At 37.9% G+C, this 23,889-nt stretch overlaps 1 protein-coding gene across 9 annotated transcripts in view; it reads left to right on the top strand.

Moving 5' to 3' along the window:
* The first annotated feature begins 1,792 nt into the window (after positions 1 to 1,792).
* Positions 1,793 to 23,889, top strand: part of DENND1B (DENN domain containing 1B) — a 267,467-nt gene continuing 245,370 nt past the window's right edge. The window contains exons 1-4 of one of the 9 annotated variants that reach the window (XM_073884620.1): positions 1,797 to 2,423; positions 4,531 to 4,595; positions 15,442 to 15,547; positions 16,635 to 16,734. Coding sequence is in view for 7 of the 9 variants with exons in the window: in XM_025855138.2 (XP_025710923.1) it covers positions 2,407 to 2,423; positions 4,531 to 4,595 (82 nt within the window). In the remaining 2 variants the exon portion in view is untranslated. Of the gene's footprint in view, positions 2,424 to 4,530; positions 4,596 to 15,441; positions 15,548 to 16,634; positions 16,735 to 23,889 lie in introns of all 9 variants that reach the window. The other 8 variants (XM_025855138.2, XM_073884625.1, XM_073884621.1 and 5 more) reach the window with 8 other exon arrangements.

Genomic DNA, 23,889 nt, shown 5'->3' with positions numbered 1-23,889 from the left:
ATCATGCAAATTGTGTCCTTCTGTGTTCCTATCCCTTTTAACTCAGTAATATCAGAACAGATAAATAAATCTCCTCATCACGGTCAGCCTAAGAGCTGGTTTAAAAAGATTTGCTTTGTGTGCACATATGCAGTGTTTTCCCTTCATATACTTAAGATAAATTTAAAAAATAACATTATATATTATGCAGGGGTATGACTGTCACTTAAATCCCAACAAATGGAGAGGGAAAACAATTGTATTAATATTTTCTTAATACTAACAAATACTCCTGATGTAGGCATCCCAGGTAGGTTTCCTTTTCTTGGGAAAAGAGTTAATTATAATGAAAGGAGAAGTTTGAGAAATTTAGTAACACTTGGAGCAGAAGTGGTTTTTAGTTTACAGAGTTTTTTTTCAAGGCTTTGGACTATGGTAAGTTCTTAGGTAGAAAAAAGCTTCATTTGAGAAAAAATTTATGTGGTATAGACTGCCTAATTGTGAAACCGAAATCCACAGAATAATTTCCTAAAAGATCACACAAATGTGTAGTACTTTTTAACTCGAATATCACATTGCTCATGTGATATACAAGTAATAATTCCCATTTTACAAATGGAGGAACCGAGAAACTGAAGTGTCTCACCCCAAGTCAAGCTATGACAGCACATATCATGCTTAAATCTAATATTTTTGTTTCCCTATTATGTCCTGACCTTATTTTTAACTATCAGGTCTGTGTCTACAAAATATATTTCATTTTGTTGACCAAGTAACACCTACCTTTGGCAAGAACATTTAAGATCTGCGTAACTGAATTTAATGTTAGGTTTTTGCTTCTAAATTCTTTAATTCCCAAGACTCCTTGTATGACTTTTATGTCTCATGACTCATACTCTATTCATACCACATTTAGTTTCCTCTCATCATCTTATCTTTTGCATGAATAAAGTCTGAAGCAACCCCTATGTGGCTGAAAAACACTGTGGCCATGTGTCAAGTGTGGGAACGTTAGCGGGAGAAGCCTTCTCCCGAAGATCTCTGTGTAAGAGTCCAGTCCTGGACAATCAAGACTTTTTCTACATCTCTTCTCAGTAGAACCTAGATATAAGGCAGTAGAACGCGGAGAGGCAGTACGTGGTAGAAGTAAATTATCAGCATCAAGTAGACCTGTTCTAAAATCCAGCTCTGCCATCACCCACTGGATTAGCTTGGCCTGTTTCTTCATCCATAAAATGCTGATGCAAGTATCTATCACATAGAGTTATGGCAAGTACTGTGACAATGCATATAACCTGCTTAAAAGGGACTTGAGTGCCCTGTAAATTTTAGCTTTTTATACTGGCCCCTCTTGCCCTCAGTTGTGCCCTCCCTGAGCTTCCTGGGCTGCACAGTTCTATGAGGCCTGCCGCTTGGAGAATGTGTCGGAAGTCAGTCTTTGGCGTGCTGCGGTCCTGTGGTATATATAAGAACGTCTGGCTTCCATATGTGCCGGCAAGTGGAGCACTACCATTTTGCTACTTGACAAGGCTATTTAGCAGGTGCACATGTCTGAACATTCCTGAATCAGGAGGGGGGCAGCTCTGGATTTCAGAGAGCAGTAACCAGGCCACAGCCGGAGTGAGGCAGGAGCCAGGAGCATCAACTTGAGCTCCGAAAGTGCAGTCTGAAGCGAAATGAAATGCCCCAAAACGACGAAGGGGTTCTAACAAACAATACCTATTAATTAGCGATCCAATTCCGTGTGCATATGGTGTGGAAAAGACTGCAAATCGAGGTACTATTTCAATTACTTTGCTTTTTGGGTGGGTTGTAGCCCTGGCGCCTGGACTGGACCCAGAAAGGAAGTAGGCTGGTCCAGGGCTGAGGACACAGGGGGCACCTTGCGTTTCTGGCTCAGTTACAAAGCGGTACGTGGGCCATCCCGGCAGACACTTGGGCTCCCCGCGACCCTCCGGCCACTCCGGGAGCGGGCACCCCGCCCAGCCTCCTCCTCAGGTTCCGGGCCCGCGGGCCGCGCGGCCCAGGTGAGGCCGCCGGGCGCGCCCCCGCGCGCCCCTTCCCCCCTCCCGGCGACTTCCTGGTTTGCAGAAGGTGCAGGAGCCGCTGCGGGCGGCCCCGGTCGCAGGAACTGAGAGGCCCCAGCCTCGGAGGCGGCGGGGGCGGCGGCCGGCGAAGACGGGGGCGGCGGCCGCGCCACCGCTGTTGCTGCTGCTGTCACAAAAAGGCTCTGGGGGGTGGGGTGGGAGGCGGGGAAGCGCCGGGGGCGCAGGCGACATGGGCCCGCCGCCGCCGCCGCTGTGAGTAGCCTCCTTCCCCGCGGGGCGGCCAGCGTGGGCGGGGGCGGCGCGACCCTCCCAGCGCGGGGCAGTGGGCTTCCAGGCCGGCGCGGGGGCGGGACGGACAGCCTCACACCGACATGTAACCATGGACTGCAGGACCAAGTGAGTGGGGGTCGCGGGCGGGCGGGCGGGCGGGAGGTGGGGGCGTCCCGCGGCGGCCGGCCCCCCAGACGGCGACTTTGGCCCGGCCCCCCGTGCGCGGCCGGCCGGCGGGACAGCGCTAGGCCGCAAAGCCTGCCCGGCCCCGAGTCCCCGGCCCGGCGGGGTCGGCGCCGCTCCTCCGGGAGCGGCCGGGAGCGCCGCGTCGACGCCCGCATCTCTGGGTGGTGGAGGAGGCCTGGCGACTCCTGCCACCACCCGCTGTGGGTTTCTTGTTCCTCCCGGAGTGTGGCAGACGTGACTGTCGGTTGTCTGTGTCTTGCTGGTGACCCGGAGGGCGTCAGCGTTGAGGTTAAGCGGTTATTACTTAAAGTATTTCCCTAACGTGAAGATAACCATTTCATTTTTAAGGTAGTTATCAGTTTCCCAGATGTTTTCTTCCAGTTTTTCTTATAAAATTAAATTGGCCTCTGATAGGTATTTACTTACATAGGCACTGGGTGTATGCGGGGTGCTTGCAAAATGGTATCCAATTAGATAGTGTTTTTATGTGTCTGTATCAATGGATATTTTTCATCAGGAGCTTAATCATGTAAAAAGCAATTTGAGGAAGTGTGGTGATTTTGTTTTGGGTCTTAGAGGTATGAGTTTTATGTTTTTTTTTTTTTCTTGAAACTTCCTTTACAAAGAATTTCTTCTTCCCTTACTCCCTCTTCACACCACTCCCCCAGTTTAAAATAAGGAATACTATGTATATTTGTATTACTGTGAAAGGTTTGTAAAATTTCACAGTATAATTGAATCAATTTTTAATTTTTACACCTAAGAGATTCTAAAAAATATTAGGAAAATGGGAAAATTATTATTTTCTTCAGTGTTTGACATGTGGGGCAGGGTAAGTGATTTAAAAAGTATACTTTTTGACATTAATTGGATTAGGAGGGAGGAGGTCACCCAAATCCATATTATTTCCATTGAAACAAGTTAGTAGTTGGAGGGCTGAGGAAATGTATATTTGCAAATTAATTTATATAGCTTGTCACTTCCTGTGATTCTAGATTCTTGTAATAAATTTAGAAAAAACAAGTGTTTATTTAGAAGCCCAAACTGGCATTCTTTATTAAAGGAAGTAGATATTTAAAATAGCCAATATGCAAAGACACTAAGGTCTCCTTCGCAGGAATAACAGATAGATTAACACTTTGGTCACGTGGACATTGTGGTATCAGATTTTGCTTCATCTTTTATCTTCTAGCAGAAAGAGATTAAAACAAAACTGTTAAAGAAAATGTGTCTCAGTAGATTTCAGTTTGCTCTTTGAAATTAAACCAATGAATTGGTTGAATGTGTGAGAAGTTAACAAAGAAGTGGATAACTTCTGAATGAAGCAAAGCAATCTTACTGTACCTAGTGGGAAAATCTAGTATTAAGGTAGATGTCTTTTTCCAATTTCCCTAAAGATAATTGAAGTAAAACAAGGTTTTTGTTGTTGTTCTTGTTAGCCTTGCAGTTCATGTACAGTTTGCTACTTTAAACATGCTTTGTAGTAATTACATTTCAAGAGAAGCATATGTGAAGTGTCAAATTTAGGAGCATTATAACTGTTTTATGGTGGTCTAGAATGTGGCAGGTGGAACCAGGTAGTTATCATTTACACTTATACTGCAAGTCCTTTTAAAAAAAGCCTGAGAACCTGCTGGCCAGCTTTGTTGGCAGGAAAAGGTAGAAATACTTAGGAGCATACTGACTTTCCCAATTTTGATTCAATAAGATAAAGTCAATGCTTCACATTTATAAAGCACTTCATACTTTAAAAAGTACTTCCACATAAATTAGTTGATTTATAATCCTCACAACTATTCTTTGAAGTGAGCAAGGCACTTTATAGGTGAGAAAATAGGCCCCGGGTCTCAGAACTCCTAAGCCTCTTACATTACTGAACTGGGAAAAAACTTTGTTATTTTCTACATTGTGCTCATATAGTTACATAGTTACATAGAATCCATTGCAACAAGAAGATGATTAGTTTTTTGAGTTAAGAAAATATAAACTCTGCAGAGATGCTTATTTGTCACAGGAAATAAATAAAACAAAGTTCTTTTTCTTTTAGGGAAAATCCAGAAAGAACCTTTGACTTGGTATTGAAAGTGAAATGTCATGCCTCTGAAAATGAAGGTATGTATGTTTTGTTCATTCTTAAAATAACTGAGTCTATCAAAACAAGTGTTAGTGTTGTAGACTGCTAGAACATGATAGTATCAGGATAATGGTACTAAATGTATATTCTGCATCTAGTGTGTCAAGGTGCTGTTAGTAAAGTAGATGTTAGGTTTTTGCCGTGAGATTGTAGAAACCATGAATGTTATCTGTGCAGCTTAAATTTCAGGTGTACGTTAAGGCCATATAACTTAGAACTCAGCTTTATCATTTGTTGGTAGAGTGATCGATCGTTTTGGTGGTGGTGAACACCTTTTCATTTTCTTTCATTTGTCTTTGAAAACTTAGTTCCTTTTTTAAACATTAGTGAAAATCTCTTGCCCGTACAATGAAGCCACACCAATTCTAATGTTTCCAGAATGCAGAAAGCAGACTGAATAGCCCCTTCTGCTGGATTTACTCCAGTAGCAAAGCACTTTCAGAGGGAGGTAAGTAATGGTGTGACATTGCTTGGAAGGGTTTCAACTGTCAGTTCTATATAATTTCCTGCAAAGACGAGGACACTTTTGTCAGTCCCTCCCCCCCACTTTTGTCATATATAATATGTGTGCATCAGGGGGAGGTGTAGTGGAAGGGAATAAGGGCTGTCTCTTCTTGCTTATTTCCTTTTTGATGTGTCCTTGTGTGATATGTTTTCGGTATATCCAGTGTGTGATTTCACTTGCCATGTACTTCGATGCTAGATAACTTGGCGATTAAGTGTGGGATTTTGAGGAGACAAAGTTGTCCATTCTAAAGACTTGGTGGAAAGTCGGCTGACACTCTTAGCTCCGGAAACTGGCCAGCAATTATATGCTCTTAAGCAATTTGGAGCTGCACACCTTAAAATAGAGGAGCCCAACCCAGCTTGTGGTGAAATGGGCATGGCTAATTTTAGGTAGGAAGTCACACATGTTCCTGACTCCACCAGCCCTGCCTGCTGTATTTCTGGCCTGTTTGAACTATAGCTGTGATCAGGTTTGTCCCCAGGCAGGGAGTGATCCTAGGTTGTAGGGAGCCTTTTCCAATTAAAAAGGTTATCTTTTGTTGTCCTATCTGTGTCAAAGGTGGTCTATTTACATTCTTTCCAGGCACAGCCAAGTTCTCTTTGAAGACTCAAATAGATACATTATTTTTTCAGCTCCAATTTAAATCTATTCTTTCGTGTATTTATGGTATGAATAATTCTTCAGAATACCTATACCATAACGTTAGTGAAGGTGGGTGAATTAATGCTCACCTGATGTGTTTGTAAAACAAGCTAAATTCCTTTAGAAAACACGATTTCTCTGTAATTTTAAATGCATGCTAAAGCGATTTTGATACAAGCATCAATCTACCTTATATAACACACGATCTGTACATGTGTCAGATTGGGACCTATCCATAAAGAATTCTGAGTGTTTTACTCCTTCCTTCCTCCCTTTGCCCTTTTCCATTTTTAGGAACTAGTTATTCCAGTTTTTATCTTCTGCTTTTGTCCTTCTTTTATTCCTTTCTTGCCTTTTTGCCATTGTTATTGGTTAAATTACTACTCATTAGAAACATCTTCATGTGTATTTTAGTAGTTTATCCAGCATGGTGAAGTTGGGAATATAACAAATGGTTAAACACTTCAGCCTCTTTATAGGTTGCAATTAATCCATTCTACCCATGTATTCCATTAATATGACTCACGGGCAGCAAATTCTAAAGATATTTAATAAAGCTAAAGTCAACTGTATAAAAGCATAAACAACTTTTCTTCTTTTCGTTGTGACTTAAGTAGTATAAATATGACTAATATTTTAGGGTCTAACAAGTTATACCTTTTTGAGCTTTAAATTTTATGTCAAATTGAGAGTTTTATGTTTCTAAATGTTTTTATTAATTTTCTACTTTATTGATAAATATTAAAGGGAAACAGTCCAGAAATTATTAAAGAGAGTTATTGGAATATTCCTGTCAATAAAACCTGTTTATTTTATTTTATTATTTTTTTTAAAGATTTTATTTATTTATTTGACAGAGAGAGACACAGTGAGAGAGTGAACACAAGCAGGGGGAGTGAGAGAGGGAGAAGCAGGCTTCCTGCTGAGCAGGGAGCCCGATGTGGGGCTCGATCCCATGTCCCTGGGATCATGACCTGAGCCGAAGGCAAACGCTTAACGACTGAGCCACCCAGGTGCCCCAAAACCTGTTTATTTTAATGAGTCTGAAATGTGTATCAGTTTGTTTAAAGTAGGATAGTTTTTTGTTTTTGCTAACATTCAAATGAACATGGATGACATTCTTATATAGTAATAAACCTGGAAAACAAAATGTGTAAATTAGGGTGTTTGGGGGCACAAATATAAAACCAATTTAAGTAATGAGGGAACTTAATAGTTTATATAAGAGGAAGTCTAGAAGTAGGTCATCAAAGATCCAGGTTCTTTCTGCATCACAGCTCTGCCACTCATAGTAATTGGAGTCATTGGAAGATTTAGATTCCTTGTGGTTCTAGGATGGCAGTGAAGTTAGAACTCTACTTTCTCTTTTATGACCTTGGGGGTGACAGACACTGGCTTTTCATGGCACTCTGCTTAGAGCCAGAAAAATACCTTTCCCCAGAATCTTCCAGAACATTGGATCCCAATGGCCTAAGTTGGCATGGGCTTAAACATTCCTAAAATAATCATTGGTAGGGTAGTGGTAGAGAGGTGAATGGCAAGATTATTATGATTGATTATTAATAAACAACATGCAAGGAATAGATGTTGGGAAGTAAATGAAAATGTTCTCTACATTTCTCAGAATATTAGTTTATTTTTAATTTTTTTAGATTTTATTTATTTGAGAGAGAGAGAGTGCACATGAGTGGGGAGGGAGGGGCAGAAGGAGAGGGCTTGACCCCAGGACCCTGAGATCATGACCTGAGCCCAAAGCAGACACTTAACCAGCTGAGCCACCCAGGTACCCCTGTTGGTTTATTTTTTGAAGAATATCTGTTTGATCCAATAGAAAATACCATGCTCAGGATAAATGTGGTTTATGCTAAGATTGATGATACTACGTTAAGATATTTGATGTGTTTCTCTTGTTCACTTTCTAATAGAGAGGTTCTAAATTCTTTCATTTGTCTTGTGTAGCTTCCTTCATAAATATCTTCAGAGAGAAATTATTATTTAAGTTTTAGTTGGTGTTTTGAAATGGTATTAGTTGTTGAAATATAATTTAATATAGCTAGCTCTGGTAAAGGGATGATCTTCATTTGACCAATGGCTATTTGGACTTGTTTCAAAGGCATTACATTGATTTTTTTTTTTTAAAGATTTTATTTATTTATTTGAGCGAGAGAGAATGAGAGAGAGCATGAGAGGGAAGAGGGTCAGAGGGAGAAGCAGACTCCCCACTGAGCAGGGAGCCCGATGTGGGACTCGATCCCGGGACTCCAGGATCATGACCTGAGCCGAAGGCAGTCGCTTAACCAACTGAGCCACCCAGGCACCCTTACATTGATTTTTTGAAAACGGTGCATTTTAGAACACTGGGAAATAGTTTCATATGAAGGGTCCCACAAGTTAAAAAAATTGCCATGAGGGTGGTTGGTTGTGTTTCCCTATTGTGTTCCCTCGTGTTAGTAGAACTGCTTCTGATGGTGTCTCACAGACTGGTTGGCCCATATTTTCACGGATGTTCCCTGGCAGGGCAACTTCCCTAATAACTTTGCTGCAACTATCCAAGAGTGAAGTGCCAACATTTAGATCTTAATACTCTTCCTGGTAGATTTCCAAGGGACTTGCTGTTGTCACTCTTCCCTTTGCTGTCTTTCATGCTTCCCAGCAGTCAGTGAAGTAGAGCCAGCAGCCATGGCCTGTCCTCAGTTCCAGCAGCAGAATTACTGTTACCACACTGCCTCTGTGTTCCCCAGAGTGGTTCAGGGCTTCAGGGAACTGAAAAGTAACCCTTCCTCAGTACAAAGTTGCCGATGCCTCCTCTCTGGGTTTTTCAGGCAGTGGCTTTGGTACTCTAGCTTTCTCTTTCATATTTTGTTGACCGCTTACCTCAAGTGGTAGCAGTGCTGGTGATGGGCGTTAGCGGCGGCAGCACCGTGGTAATGCTGCCGTAGCACTCTGTGCTGGGCTTCATCCTAGCTGGTGTACGCGGACTAACTGTTCAACTCTCACACCGTCCGACAGCCTACAAAATGTCTATCTTCATTTGCGCGCGAAGAAACTGAAGCACAGAGAAATGAAGAAACTTGCCCAAAGTAGTCTGGCTCCAGAGTCTATATTTTAATCTATTGCTTTTTAATAGATTTAATCTAATTTAAAAAATCTGCTCTATTGCCTCTCATTGTGTAGTGACCTCGAATCACCTCGATAGAGGCTGCATTATTACCCTGTGAGGAAATAGTGGAGTTTAAACTATATGTGGTGCAGGTATATGTATTTTTAAACAGTAATACAGTGTTCTCCCTGAAATGAACGAATCGAGGGTAATTCCACATAAAAAAATTACTGAACTTTTTCCTTGTGTTATTGATGCTGGCTCAGGATATTCCCCCTTCCCCACTCACTACTCTTTTTTAGGATTTAAGTCTCTTTGTTTAGTGAACCCTTAATCTAGTAGTCCTAGCTATTTATTCGTAGTTTTCAACACATCTTTATTAGGTCTTGTTTTCTTTATCTTGTCTCTTTAGGTAGAAAAATTTCTCTTAGGAACAAATCCTCCTTTGCTACTGACTTTCCACTTTTATAAACTCATCCAACCCAGTATCAAGTTATCCACCTTTCTGATCTTTAGCTATGTTAATAGTTTTTTAACTGCTTCTTACTCTTTTCTTAAATCAGAACTTGAGGCCAAAGACTCCTCACTTAGTCAGTACCCTTCATGCCCTGCACAAGAAAGGGTATCTCTAGGCTTGCTTTTGCATTTGATAGTTTTTGACTCTAGGGATACTGTTTACACAGAATCTCTAGCATTTTGCTTCTCCCTATATTTTAGCACTTAACTGTTCTTGTAGATGTGTCTAATATAGTAATATACAGACATATAGCTAGGTCTAAGTGTCTGTTTGCCAGGCTTAAAATAAACTCTTTGAGAAATGGGCCATGACTTATTAATTTGTTTCCTTAGAGAAAAGCTTAGCATGGTATCTGGCATGTTTAGTGAATATTTACAGAATGAATAAAAGAAATTGGACCTAGCATAGTGCCAACCACTGGTCAAATAAACGATTAGATTAAATCACTGAGAGCTGCTTGTTGTAGAAGTGATCTGAAGTGTGTGCTGATATGACAGGAGCAGAGACAATAGAAATATATATGACCACATCTATCTTGGACCAGTGGGCTTGTTTAGGGATACTCTGTGCTTAAGCTCTTCCTATTCAGGACCCACATCTGCTTGCTGTCTTCTCACATCACAAGATTTATTGGGACAGTTGCTATGTATGTATGTTTTGGAGTCCACCTTAAAACCCATTTGTACCCATCCACACATACCAAAAACCCAATAAAAAACTTAACATTTAGAAAGTAGAACTGATGAATCATACATACAATAAAGTGGTGTAGGAGACTTTACATACTGCCCAACATGGAAGAACAATCTGTGGGTCAAATGCAGTTACGATGTTTTTACTCTAGCTATGTGTTCCTTGCTGAGCTCTTTCTGAGTCCCTCTCAATCTAGATGCAAGTGGATAAATTGGAGTCATCATGACTGAAAGTATTAGCTTTATATCGTAGATTGTTGAAGCAAGCACAACTTCTATTTTCTCATACTTGCTAACTGGGAATAAAACTTAATGTGGTTCTTTAGAAGCCTACCTTTGAGATATGTCATTTTTGGTTTTATAAAGTAGTTAAGAAGAGCTGTACTTTTGTATTTGGTTTTGGAACATTATGTGCTCCCTGACACAGCTGCCTGCAAGTCTAAAAAGCAAATCAAATGTCAACGTCCAGTGTTTGTTGATAAATACTTTGATAGGGATGCTGCAGAGTTTATATTTTAATAGTTTGATTATGACTTGTCTCATTAGGTACTTTTATTTGTTAACATGTTCTTTAGTTTTGCTGCTTTAATCCAAGGTCACTTCTTTTTTTTAATTTTTTATTATTATTTTTTATTATGATGTTATGTTAATCACCGTACAGTACATCATTAGTTTTTGATGTAGTGTTCCACGATTCATTGTTTGCATATAACACTCAGTGCTCCATGCAGAACGTGCCCTCCTTCATACCCATCACCAGGCTAACCAAGGTCACTTCTTGATTTTTAATGTTGGTGGTTTCCTGCCGTGCCCTGTGGAGCCTCTGCTGCCGTTCTCTTCGTGGTGGTGTGCTGTGGGACTGGTGCTCAGGCTCTGCTGGGTGGCCACAGTGCCACAGTTTGTTCAGGTTTTTTTCCTTGGAACTTTCTTGTTTCCTTGACCTTCAAGGTAATATGTTCCTAATATTCTTTTGATAATATTCTCTCATTTGGAGGATTTTCTTATGCTCAAGTAATATCCCTCTTTGTTTCCCTCCAAATTTTTATTTTTGATTGGCAAGGTAGAGGACAGTAATTTACCTTTTAAAATGTACATTTTAAAGCATATATACAATATTAGCAATTGGCATTTTGGGGGCACTTTAAGCAGGCAGCCATAGTTTTATTTAAAATAACAGTGGAAATCAAAGGCATTAAGTGTGAAGTATGTTCTCAATCAATGCTAAAAGAATCTTTCTTCCCTGGAAATACTTTTTAATATTTAACATTCAGAAATTTTTTCCACTTTCAAACTCTTCAGCTTATGCTAAAGTAATATTATACAAACCAGAAGAGATTTTTTTTACTTGAAGTTTTTTTTTTTTTAAGATTTTATTTATTTATTTGACAGAGACACAGCGAGAGAGGGAACACAAGCAGGGGGAGTGGGAAAGGGAGAAGCAGGCTTCCTGCTGAGCAGGGAGCCCGATGCAGGGCTCGATCCCAGGACCCCGGGATCATGACCTTAGCCGAAGGCAGATGCTTAACGACTGAGCCACCCAGGTGCCCCTTGAAGATTTTTTTACTTGAGCCAGAAAGCATTAGAGATAGCTTTGAGAAACTCCTGAAATACTGTGGTCTTCCTATATTGTTAAGTTGAATGGTTTTCCTGTTGTATTTATTTTGGACATAGACTCTTAGTTTATATAAATTAAGGATAAGTTGATTTACTCCAGATAGTGATTTAATTTTATTTGTAGGAAAGGGTGTCTTGTTTCATGTTTCTATGGTGGTTCAGTCATTTTTGCTTTGTGGGAACTTGCCAAAAGTGCTCCTCAATTGATTTTTTTAGAGGTATATAAGAAGTTGGTACCACATGGGGTCTTAGGGCACATTGCAGAAGAGAACAGTGGAATAATAGAACTGGAAGTTTCCTTAAAGGGCACCTAGTACAACCTAGTAGAGAGGAATTGGCTTTGATGGACCTTAGAATTCCCGCAGCCCCTTTGCTCTCACCCTGCAGGTGCCATTGTCCTCAGACTGTCCCGTGGCTGCTTAAAGATGCTCACTATGAGCGTGAAACAGGCCTTCTCCATGCCAGGCACACTAGTTTCAAAGCTACCTCTCTTCTCACTATTCTTCAAATAACAATTTCTTTAAGTAGGTGGTGTTACTTAATGCATTTATCTGATTAAAGTAATTCACAGTGAGGTGTGAACAACTGATAGCCCTCAAGGGAGCATTTTAATTTTAAAGAAAGCCTTGTAAAGTTGAATTAATTAAAAAGATGCAGTTTGCTGTAGTGGAAAGATCTCTGAACTAAAGATCAAATGTATCTCTGTCAGTTTCTAGTTAGGTTTTTACCATTTCTTCCCCTCCATCTCTATTGACACTCCATTTGTAGTTTGTGATTAACAGCTTTAATAAATGTGTATTTATGTATTCAGTGAATTTCATTAAGATATTTTTTGTTTGTTTATAAGTTTTCAATTAATAAAGCTAAAGCATTATGGTTTAAAGCCTTATTTATTGATTTATTTTTTCTGATTCAGCTTCCAGTTAAATGTTTTACAGAAATAGAAATAAAAATTGCTATTTAGTATTTACTATACATCAGTAAATGTGCTCAGAGCTTATGTTTCCAATTTATCGTCCTGATAACCATATGCAGTAGGGGTTATAAACCTTTTCATAAAGATGAGGAAGTGGAAGCACAGGAAAGTTAAGTAGCTTGCTCGGGTCACACAGCGCTAAGAGGTGGGATTGGTCTTTGAACCTGTTTTTCTGATTTTAGAGCCTAAATTCAACCATTACACTGTGCTGCCTTTAAAATACAATAGTCATCCTTTTCTAATAGCATTGAAATTTTTCTCAGCAATTTTTGAAAGCCACCCATTTAGGAAATCCCTGGCTAATTCTAGGCTTGACCAGAGTTATTGTGATACTCATTTTTAGTAGACATCAAAAGGTGACAGTGGGAAGAGGAACATAAACACCGTCTAAGATATTCAGCCCTATGTCGTTCATTCACTGGATGTTTCTGAGTGTCAAGCTCAGATGAAAAGCCACTAAAATGATGACGTTCTCAGTGTTCTAAATCAGTGATTGTAATAGTGTAGGAAGGGCTGTTTGAGAGGTTGCAGTGTGTGACACTAAGTCTGAAGAGGGCACCTAACTCAGCTCTGTGTGGGGGGCGTGGGGGGCAGTGGGAGAGAGGGCAGAGGGGAGAGTCAGGGATAGTCTTGAGGTGATGGAGGGAGAGACAATTAGATACTGTCTTGTCAGCTCTCAGTTGGATACCAGACTGTTACCTTTCTCTGAAGTTAGTTGAAGTTTTACTTCATATTCAAAATTTGGTGTGAATAACTAGGAGTAAAGAATGTATTGCTTTTGGTATAAACATTTATATCTTTTGAAGATGATTAAGAAGCACTCTCTACTTCAGTGTAATCTGCCCTGGCAGGGTGTTGTTCGGGTTTGATTTTGTTTACTCAGAGCCTAAAATAGCGTCTGACCTAAGGTGTATGTGTTTAGTGACTTACTGAGTTGTTGAAGCACTATTTTCAAGGTACTGAAATGGCTTTTAAAGAAAAGGGTATTGAGACTTTAATAATTACTGTTAAATTCATTTTTTTCTGTAAAAGTATAACAACTATTGAACAGATGAAGTTTGTAAAAGTGAAGCTACGGAAGCAAAAGATATAAAAAGAAGTTGCTGAGTAATAATCCTTTTTGATATCTGTCTTGTGGCAGTTATATTCTGTCTTGAACTTGATCTTTATCACCCTGACGTATGCCAACCACTGGATTTTAGGTTTTTGAGGACAAGTACCTCTTTGGAACTATTGTAGATTTTCAGAAAAAGCGTCTTCCATATGGATGATATTCAATAAGTACTTGTTAAGTTTTACTCTTTTATTGAAGTAAAATTAGTAAAAGGTTGTGCTGTATTTTTAATACCTATTTTAGATTTCATAAATCTTAAAAAACCATTAATGTAAAAGAACGTTGAAAGGCTGTAGATTTTTATATCACAAGCAATAGATGCTGTATTTAAAACATTTTTTTTTTTAAAAACAGAACTGTGTTGATAAACCACAAGCTCTGTAGCTTAGTAGGCAGAACTGGTGAAGATCAGATAGAGCCTTTTCCTCTTTCAGTTCCTTCTTATTTATCATTTGAATCTGAAAATAAAGTATAGAGCTTTCAGTTTAGTACATCTGATGGTCTTCTGCAAATGTGTAAGTGTCCAGAAATTAGTCATTTCAAAAATAATTTGTCTTAGTTTGGTAGCAGAAATGCACCAAGCATAAGGATGTGTGTAGTATTCAAATTTATCATTAATTAAAATTAAACTGTCCTTTAAAATGTTGTCACCTGAGTGATTGTAAAATTTGCCTTCCTTTTAATTTTGATAAGAGATTATTTGAAATAACTTATGAATTTGTGTAGAAAACATTGGTTGAAATGAAACCCAAATAAGTTCAGGTGTGTTTTAAGGCACTAGAGCATTGTATATCCTCAGGGTCTATGCATTTAATGTACAGTTGCTATGAAATAAAAGTGGTTCAGAAAGGATTCTTAAATGGCTTTTTTTTTTTTTTTGAGATTCCAGTGTATTTTGGATATGATATTTGGAAGAGGAAGTTGGTATTTTTTTTTCTTGGAAGAGGAAGTTGTTTGATATTTGGGGAAATTTTTTCAAGGTCTTGGTCACTGTTACTCTTTTATATAAGCTAAAATAGTGTTTTAATACTTATAAGCAATTAATTATTTGATTTTGAGGGAATAATGTGTTATCTCTTTTTATTTTGTCATTTGGTCCTTATTTCTACAGAGAATGTGAGAACTAAATTTTGAAGTTGTAGTTTTGTTATAAAAATTTGAAGTTGTAGATTTTGGTAATGAATATCTGCAGAATAATTGTTGACAATAAGGGCAACACAATTTCATCAAGATTATATGTTGGCAGTATTCTGTGTCTGGGTTCAGATGTGTTATTGAAGAAATAGTAAGCTGAGAATTTTTATGTACAAAAATACTAGTTTCCAAGTTCTTAAAAGTGTTACTGTTGTGTTTGTTAATTACAATGTTTACTTTAAAAAGTGGAAATATTGGAATTCAGAGTTTTCATTTGTAAATATTTACTTCATTTTTGGCTTCGTAGTTGAAGATATAAATGAGTCTTTAATACTTTATATGTGTCCTTGTCCTGAATTTGGCCTTTGAAGGCTGATGTGGCTATCCAAAATTCTTTATAAAGCCATTATGAAATCCATTTACTTATGGTTTACTTGATTTGGGAATTTATAAGATCTTCTGGCAATTTTTTTGACTCATTTCCCCCAGGTATTATCCAGATTAGCAATGATAATTTTTTTTTATAGATGGATATAGAAAGAAGAGAGATGGCGCTCGTATCAAAATTTCTACTTTAAACCTTGTATTGTATACTACTTTCTTACTTGTGAGATATTCCAAATGGTGGTCAAGGTATTGAAAATGAAATTACTGAATACTTCTGAATTGCCTTCTAAATCATCATAGTAAGACTAAATTATATTTAGCATGGTTTATAGTTTATATTTTTATGGTATTTTAATTCTTTGAAAGTGTGTGATTTCTATTATATTTAATATGTATGACAGATTTAATATATACAATTTATATTTCCTTTAAAACATACTTTTAAATATGACTAGAATTTTAGCTTTTTTTTTTAAAGATTTTATTTATTTATTTGACAGAGAGATAGCGAGAGCAGGAACACAAGCAGGGGGAGTGGGAGAGGGAGAAGCAGGCTTCCCGCTGAGCAGGGAGCCTGATGCAGGGCTCCATCCCAGGACCCTGGGATCATGACCTGAGCCCAAGGCAGATGCTTAACCAACTGAGCCACCCAGGTGCCCCTAGAATTTTACCTTTTTAGATATGGCTGAATTTAATTTGGTCAAAACACAAAAATTATTTATATATTGTTAATAAGGCACTTGACAGTACTTATTCTAAGTTAAAACTGCATTTAAAACCTAGGGTTGAAGAGAGTAGATGATGGGTAGCTTTTGCTTGATTTATACGTTAGAAGAGATGACTAAGCTAGAGCTCAGTGCTCTTTAGGAGATATCTTCCTCCCATACAGAAATTTTAATGCAGAAGGACAGAGTGTTGACTCTTCTGCGACTGAGGGAAAGACTAAAGACTATTTTATACTTCTGGTATCTGTAATCAGCAAATTGACCCAATGAAGGCCTGCTACCTGTTTGTACCACCTCATACCATCTGCATGGAGGTGTTAAATTTTGGAATTTGTGTTTTTGCCTTGTTTCACTTTTACTTTTTGGTGTATTTGGTGTTTACTTTCCTTTCATTAGATATTTAATGTTTTTATATTTTTTAACTGTTTTAGCTTATTCTTTGGCTTTTACTTTTCATTGTTCTTTGCTTTTTATTATTTTATATTAATTTCTTTAGTTTATAAAAAGTCTTTATTGTTTAAAAATATTTAATGAAATATTTCTTTGGAAAAAGTTCTGCTCTTCCTTCTATAGAGTGCCCTTTGAACCCTTTTTCTTTTTCTAATGAGGAGGCAAGGAAAATTAGAAGAGGAGAGTGGACACAGGCATACCTCAGAGATATTGTGGGTTCTGTTCATACCACCATAATAAAGCAAATATCACAATAAAGTAAGTCAAATGAAATTTTTGGTTTCCCATTGGATATAAAAGTTATGTTTACCCTAGACCGCATTGTGTTAAGTGTGCAATAGCATTATGTCTAAAAAACAATGTATACGCCTTATTTAAAAATATTGCTAAAAAACACTAACCATCATTTGAACTTTCAGGAGTCATAATCTTTTCGCTGGGGGAGGGTCTTGCCTACATGTTGATGGCTGCTAGCTGATCAGGGTGGTAGTTGCTGCAGGTTGGGGTGGCTGTGGCAATTTCTTAAAACAAGTGATTGCTAGAGTGATTGACTGACTCTTCCTTTCACTAAGGATTTCTCTGTAGCGTGATGCTACTTGATTGCACTTTACCTACAGAACTTCTTTCAGAATTGGAGTGAATCCTCTCAAATTCTGCTACTGCTTTATCAACTATATTTATATAATATCCTTTGTTGTCCTGATATCCTAATGTCCTAAAATCCTAAGTCCTTTATTGTCATTCAGCAATCTTCGGTCTTTTTTTTTTTTTTTTTTAAAGATTTTATTTATTTATTTGACAGAGAGAGAGACAGCGAGAGCAGGAACATAAGCAGGGGGAGTGGGAGAGGGAGAAGCAGGCTTCCTGCAGAGCAAGGAGCCCGATGTGGGACTCGATCCCAGGACCCTGAGATCATGACCTGAGCCAAAGGCAGACGCTTAACGACTGAGCCACCCAGGCGCCCAACAATCTTCGGTCTTCACAGCATTTTCACCAGGAGTAGACTCCATCTCAAGAAACCACTTTCTTTCCTCATCCATAAGAAGCAACTCCTCATCCATTAAGGTTTTATCATGAGATTGAAGCAATTCAGTCCCATCTTCAGGCTCCATTTCTAATTCTAGTTCTCTTGCTATTTCTACCACATCTGCAGTTACTTATTCTACTGAAGTCTTGAACCCTTCAATGTCATCCATGAGAGCTGGAATCACCTTCTTCCAGTCTCCTGTGAATGTTGATGTTTTGACTTCTTTATATGAATTCTGAATGTCCTTAATGGCAACTAGAATAGTGAACTCTTTCCAGAAGGTTCTCACCTTACTTTGTGCAGATCAGAGGAATCACTGTATATGGCATCTATAAGCCTTATGAATTGTATTTCTTAAATAATAAGACTTGAAAGTAAAAAAAAAAAAATCACTTTTTGATCTATGGGCTACAGAATGGATGTTGTGTTAGCAGGCTTGAAAACAACACTAATCTTGTTGCACATCTTTTGTGAGAGCTCTTAGTGACCAGGTGCATTGTCAGTGAGCACTAAAATTTTGAAAGACATCTTTCTGAGCAGTAGGTCTCAACAGTGGCTTAAACTATTCAGCAAACCATGCTGTAAACAGAGGTACTGTCATCCAGGCTTTGTTGTTTCATTGATACAGCACAGATAGCATAGATTTGACATCATTCTTAAGGGCCCTGGGATTGTCACAATGGTAAATGAGCACTGGCTTCAACTCAGAGTCACCAGCTACATTAGCCCCTAACAAGAGAGTCAGTCTGTCCTTTGAAGTTTTGAAGGTAGGCATTGATTTCTCCTTTGTAGCTATGAAAGCCTCATATGGCATCTACTTCCAGTATATGGTGGTTTTGTCTACATTGAAAATCTGGTCTATAGTGTAGCCACCTTCATTAATTATGTCAGCTAGATCTTCTGGATCACTTGCCACAGCTTCTACATCAGCACTTGCTGCCTCACCTCGAATCTTTATGTTATGGAGATTACTTCTTTCCTTAAATCTCATGAACCAACCTCTGCTAGTTTCAAATTTTTCTTCTACGGCTTCCTCACCTCTCAGCCTTCATAGAATTGAAGCAAGTTAGGGCCTTGCTCTGGATTAGGCTTTTGCTTAAGGGAATGTTATGGTTGGTGTGATTGAAAACTTTCTCTGTATCAGCAATAAGGCTGTTTTGCTTTATCATTTGTGTGTTCACTGGAGTAGCATTTTTAATTTCCTTTAAGAACTTGTCCTTTGCATTCACAACTTGCTGTTTGGCTTAAGAGACCTAGCTTTCAGCTTCTCTTGGCTTTCAACATGCCTTCCTCACTAAGCTTAATCATTTCTGGCTGTTGATTTAAAGTGAAAGACATGTGATTCTCCCTTTCATTTAAACACCTAGAGGGCACTGTGGGGTTATTAATTGACCCGATTTCAGTATTGTGTCTCAGGGAATTGGGAGGCCTAACGATAAGGAAGTGGGGGAATGGCTGGTTGGCGGAATAGTCCGAACACACTCAACATTTACCGATTAAGTTTGCTGACTTATAAGGGTGCGGTTTGTGTTGCCTCAAGACAACGACTATAGGAACATCAAAGGTCACTGATCACAGATCGCCATAACAAATATAACAATAATGAAAAGTTTGAGATACTGTGAGAATTTCCAAAATGTGACACAAAGATAAAAAGTGAGCAAATGCTGTTGGGAAAATGGCGCTGATAGACTTGCCTGACACAGGGTTGCCACAGCCCTTCAATTAAAAAAAAAACGCATCTGGGCGCCTGGGTGGCTCAGTTGGTTAAGCGACTGCCTTCAGCTCAGGTCATGATCCTGGAGTCCCGGGATCGAGTCCCGCATCAGGCTCCCTGCTCAGCGGGGAGTCTGCTTCTCCCTCTGACCCTCCCCCCTCTCATGTACTCTCTCTCTCTCTCATTCTCACTCTCTCAAAATAAATAATAAATAAATCTAAAAAAAAAAAACGCATCTGTAAGCACAGTATCTGTAAGCACAGTAAAGCAAAGCACAATAAGATAAGGTATATCTATATTATGCTAGGTAATTGTGGGAACTCTCAAAACAGACTAATGCTTACTCTTTGAGTATGAATAGGTAGTTAAATCTCTCTTTCAAGGTGAACAGAAATAAATGGGTTGATGACACGATTTTCTACAAGCCTAAAACCTGGAATCTTCTTATGGCTAAAACAGTGTCTTCCTTAAAAACATCCCAGTAGAGTAGAAAGATATTGGACTAAGAGTTGAAACATGGCTTTTGGTCCTGGCTTTACTACTTACTAGTTATGTAACTTGGTCGAGTCATTTAACTTGTTTTACTTTTCACAGTTATAAAAAGTTTGCAGTACATAGCTCAAGAATTGTTATGAGAGTCAAATACAAAATGACATGAAAAGTTTTTTGTAAACTGTACTGTAAAACCCTATATAAACTTCTATTTGGTTTGTATAAAGCTGGTGGTATTTAAAAAAAAAGGTATGATCAACAGAAATTAAGTGATAGGGATGCACTTCCCTTCTGTTTTGATGTATGTGATCAATGTGGAAAAAAGAAATGCTAAAGGAAGGTCTCATAGTAACTCCCAAGCCCCCCGTTTAATATTGCAGAAGTGCCAGAAATAAGGAGGATGGAAGATGGTAATGTATTTTGGGCTTATGAGTTGTTTTCACTTTTAAAGGGATGTTTAGCAGAGAATAAAAATTTGTGGCACTAGATCTGATGGTACTGATTTAAAGGCGTGGTGGCCTCTAGAGGGATTAAGCCCAATTTGGAAGTTACAGTGTGACTTTTATTTGCACTGCTTTCTTCTAAATTTTTTACGTGTAAAAACTTCAGCTGGGAAGTGGGAATTCCATATATGTGTAAAATTTTAAACTTCTAAGAGTTAATATTGACAAGCTAGAAGGTAACTAGAATGGAAATAAACTAAGTGTTCACATGTCTGACAGGGTGTTGGTGAGATGAGATTAAGGGTAATGTTGTACAAGTGTAGGGTTCTCATTGGAAATGTTACCAGTTGTGAAGTATGTTGCAATTGGTTAGGAGTTCTGTGTAAACTGATAATAAGTATTGCAGTGTGTGAATGATTAGATGTTATAACAAATGCAAGGCCATCCCAGGAGTGACATCACTCTTACTTATTTATATTCCTATATAACTTTCTTGAGTGAGTGCTAAAGGAATAGTGTAGCTGTCATGAGAAATTGTATGCAAATCATGGGCTATGTTATCAATGCTACAGAACAGAATAAGCCACTGATTGGATATATAACTGATAATTGGAAAATTACTCCAGTGTTAATTACTTGAAAATTTTATTTAGATTTTTCAAAATCTGGATTATGTGTGTAAGAGTGGATTGTGTATATGAATGTTAACTTTTATGTGAGTGGTAATGGATAGGACTGGAGAAACCACTACACCATACACTAAATTAAAATCAACAGTTAACCTTGAAGCAGGATTCTGTTATATCATTGATATAAATCTTTTTTAAATAGATAATTTCATAAAGTTTATGAAGTTTATATTTTTAAGAAACAAATTTATTTAAGACCATCCTATATATTCCTGAGTTCTCAGTAGCAGTGTTTCTCAACTTTATTCATGTTACAACACACACAGAAAATGACAGTATTTGTCTGGACATCTGGACAAATGGACTTCACGCAATGGTGAGGAGGTAGCTGGCCTGGGGGCTCCTAGGATTGAGGGGATTATTATATTCTCACTCTTCTTAATCATTAGAAGGGCATAGACTGGGGTATTCTCTTTATGGTTTCTTTGGTGAGAAAAAAAAATCTGTTTTTTCATTCACTGTTACTGTTCACTGCTGTTTGATGCTAACTAGGAAGGCAGAACTCTAATGTTAGGCTGAATTTAGAAGAATTTGATTGGAGTTCTAGCTTTGTATTAAGACTCGTAACCACTCCGAGCTTCAGTTTGTCTTTAAAATGAGAACGTTAGCAATCTTTCTCGTTCTCCCATAAAGCTGTGATGACCAATGGAGAGAATAAAATATATGCTTTTAAACAATGGTTAGTATAATTTAAACAAACTATAAGTACCTCCCTTTCATAACTTGCAAGAAGAAATTATGGGATGCTTTTGATATGTATGTAATATGTGTGTGTATATATATAATCTATAATGATAGAGGGTTTGTCAGTGAGGGCTTTTGACTCCAAAGCTAGGGGGATAAATTGCAAGACTTAATGACTAATAATTGTGGATTAATGAGGGATGTATTACGTTTATTTAAGTATTTCTATTTTAGGCTAAGGCCTAGCGTATTCTTTTAATAATAATTAATTCTAATTATGGATTCTAATAAATATTATAAACTTTTATATTCACCTATTTTAATGATTTTTTTAAACTAAAAATGAAAGTGAATAAAATTCAATATTAGTAATTCACACTTACTGAAAGTCTGGATATTCATACCATTTTTTCCCCTAAATAGTAATCAAAGCTAAATGTCTAATGGCAGCATATTTTAATTGCTGGAAAACACCTAAGAATAAATAGATTCTGGTGTTGCAGACTAAAGCCACAAAATAGTGGTTATGTTAATTCTGTGCATCATAATTGACTAAGCAAAATATTCTTCTCAGTCATGTTAGACTCTGTGTTAACTCTATGTTAAGTTCCTGGAACTTTTATTGAATAAATAGTTTGATACCATTGATGAAAACAAGGCCTTTGGTTTTTTATCATATATCTATAATGTCCTTATGGAATCTTAATGGAACCCCACACTATTGCTAGAGTGGGGCTGGCTGTTCTGATCATGTGACCAGTATATGTGGCAGTCTTTGCCTAGCCAAGATGCTGTCAATCTCTGTTGTTAACTGCAGTTTTTCTCAAACTGAGGCTGGCAGATTCTTATGTTTGAGATACCCTAATCTCCAGAATAAGGTCTACATTTCAGTCTAGTATTCTAGGTCATCTATGACCTGGGCTCAGAAGACCATTTTAGACTTTTATTGCTCCATATCACTCATGCTCAAACAAATGTTATGTGATCTTATATTGTTTCCTTTGTGTGTAGAGTGCCATTACCTTCCATTTCTAGATAGTCTACCTATACCCATAATTAAAGCTCAGCTCACAAGTCTGCCTTCATGATAATTATATTGGTCATCTCTAAACGCTCGTAGTGTATTAAACCTACTATAACCAGGTTACACATTTTGTTTTAATGCAAATTCTTTAAAATTTATATTTGTTTTAATGGCAATTATTTAAAACATCTTTTAGTAATAGTCTTTTAAATCAGAAATAACAAATACAAATGGTAATAAAATTTCTATTACTATTATACAAAAGGGAATACAGAAAAAGTAAGTCCCCTCCTACCACAAATTCAAAGTCCCTTAGCACCCCTTCCTACAGAATACATCGTTAACCATTTCCTGTACATCTTTTTCAGAAAATTTCAATGCATTTGCTAGCATATTTATATAAATGTTCCCTTGGATGTATTCTGTGCAAACTGTTTTCTCTTTTACTTTAATTTAGTCTGCAGATTCTTCTAATTCAGTACAGAGAACTTTCCTAACTGCAGCATAGTATGTTCACTCAGTGACTATACTATAGGCTGGTTCAACTTTCCAGTTTCTTCTGTATATAACTTTTTCATCTTTAAGTTAATTTAGATGGAAGTGATATGTTAAAATTCTTGAAGCCTTTTATTTTCACTTTTTCCTCACTTGTTATTAATGCTTTCAATTCTTTTTTTAAAAAGATTTTATTTATTTTTGTGAGAGAGAGAGAAGGAGGGAGAGAGAGAGCTCGCACATGAGCAGGGGTAGGGAGGGGCAGAGAGAGAGAGGCAGATTCCCCACTGAGCAGGGAGCCATGCAGGACTCAATCCCAGGATCCTGAGATCATGACCTGAGCCCAAGGCAGATGCACAACTGACTGGAGCCACTCAGGCGCCCAATGCCTTCAGTTCTGTAAAGTAGCAATAGTTAAGCTTGCTTTGAGAAATAGAAAATTTCACTTGCCTATATTTTGGATAATTTCTTTTCACCTTGGTATATGTATATATCATAAAGACCTTGTTCCCCTAAAATTATAGTTTGAAAATATTCTTTCATTAATAGTTTGTTTATTATAAAATTTGGAAAATCTGGGTTTCAAATCCATTTGTACTCTCTACTGTATGTGACTTTGGGCAAATGCTTCTCTGTTTTATGTCTCTCTTTCCTCATCTATAATTTGGATTTAATAAATATAACCATTTCACATTGACATGTGAGAAAGTATATGTGGAAAAAATGACAAATTGTAAAATGCTATACAAATTTTATAAGAAATTAAAACTAATTTACATCTGTATAAGCTTTTCCTTGATCTCTATCTGGAACAAGTAAAAAATAGTTGTCATCAAACTTTT

This window comes from Callorhinus ursinus, unplaced genomic scaffold (assembly GCF_003265705.2).
Source record: "Callorhinus ursinus isolate GAN/ISIS: 27379988/994484 unplaced genomic scaffold, GSC_fseal_2.0 scaffold57, whole genome shotgun sequence".
Classification (NCBI taxonomy): Eukaryota; Metazoa; Chordata; class Mammalia; order Carnivora; family Otariidae; genus Callorhinus; species Callorhinus ursinus.
Note: the sequence above shows the minus strand (reverse complement) of the source record. Positions and strands in the feature narration are given on the sequence as shown.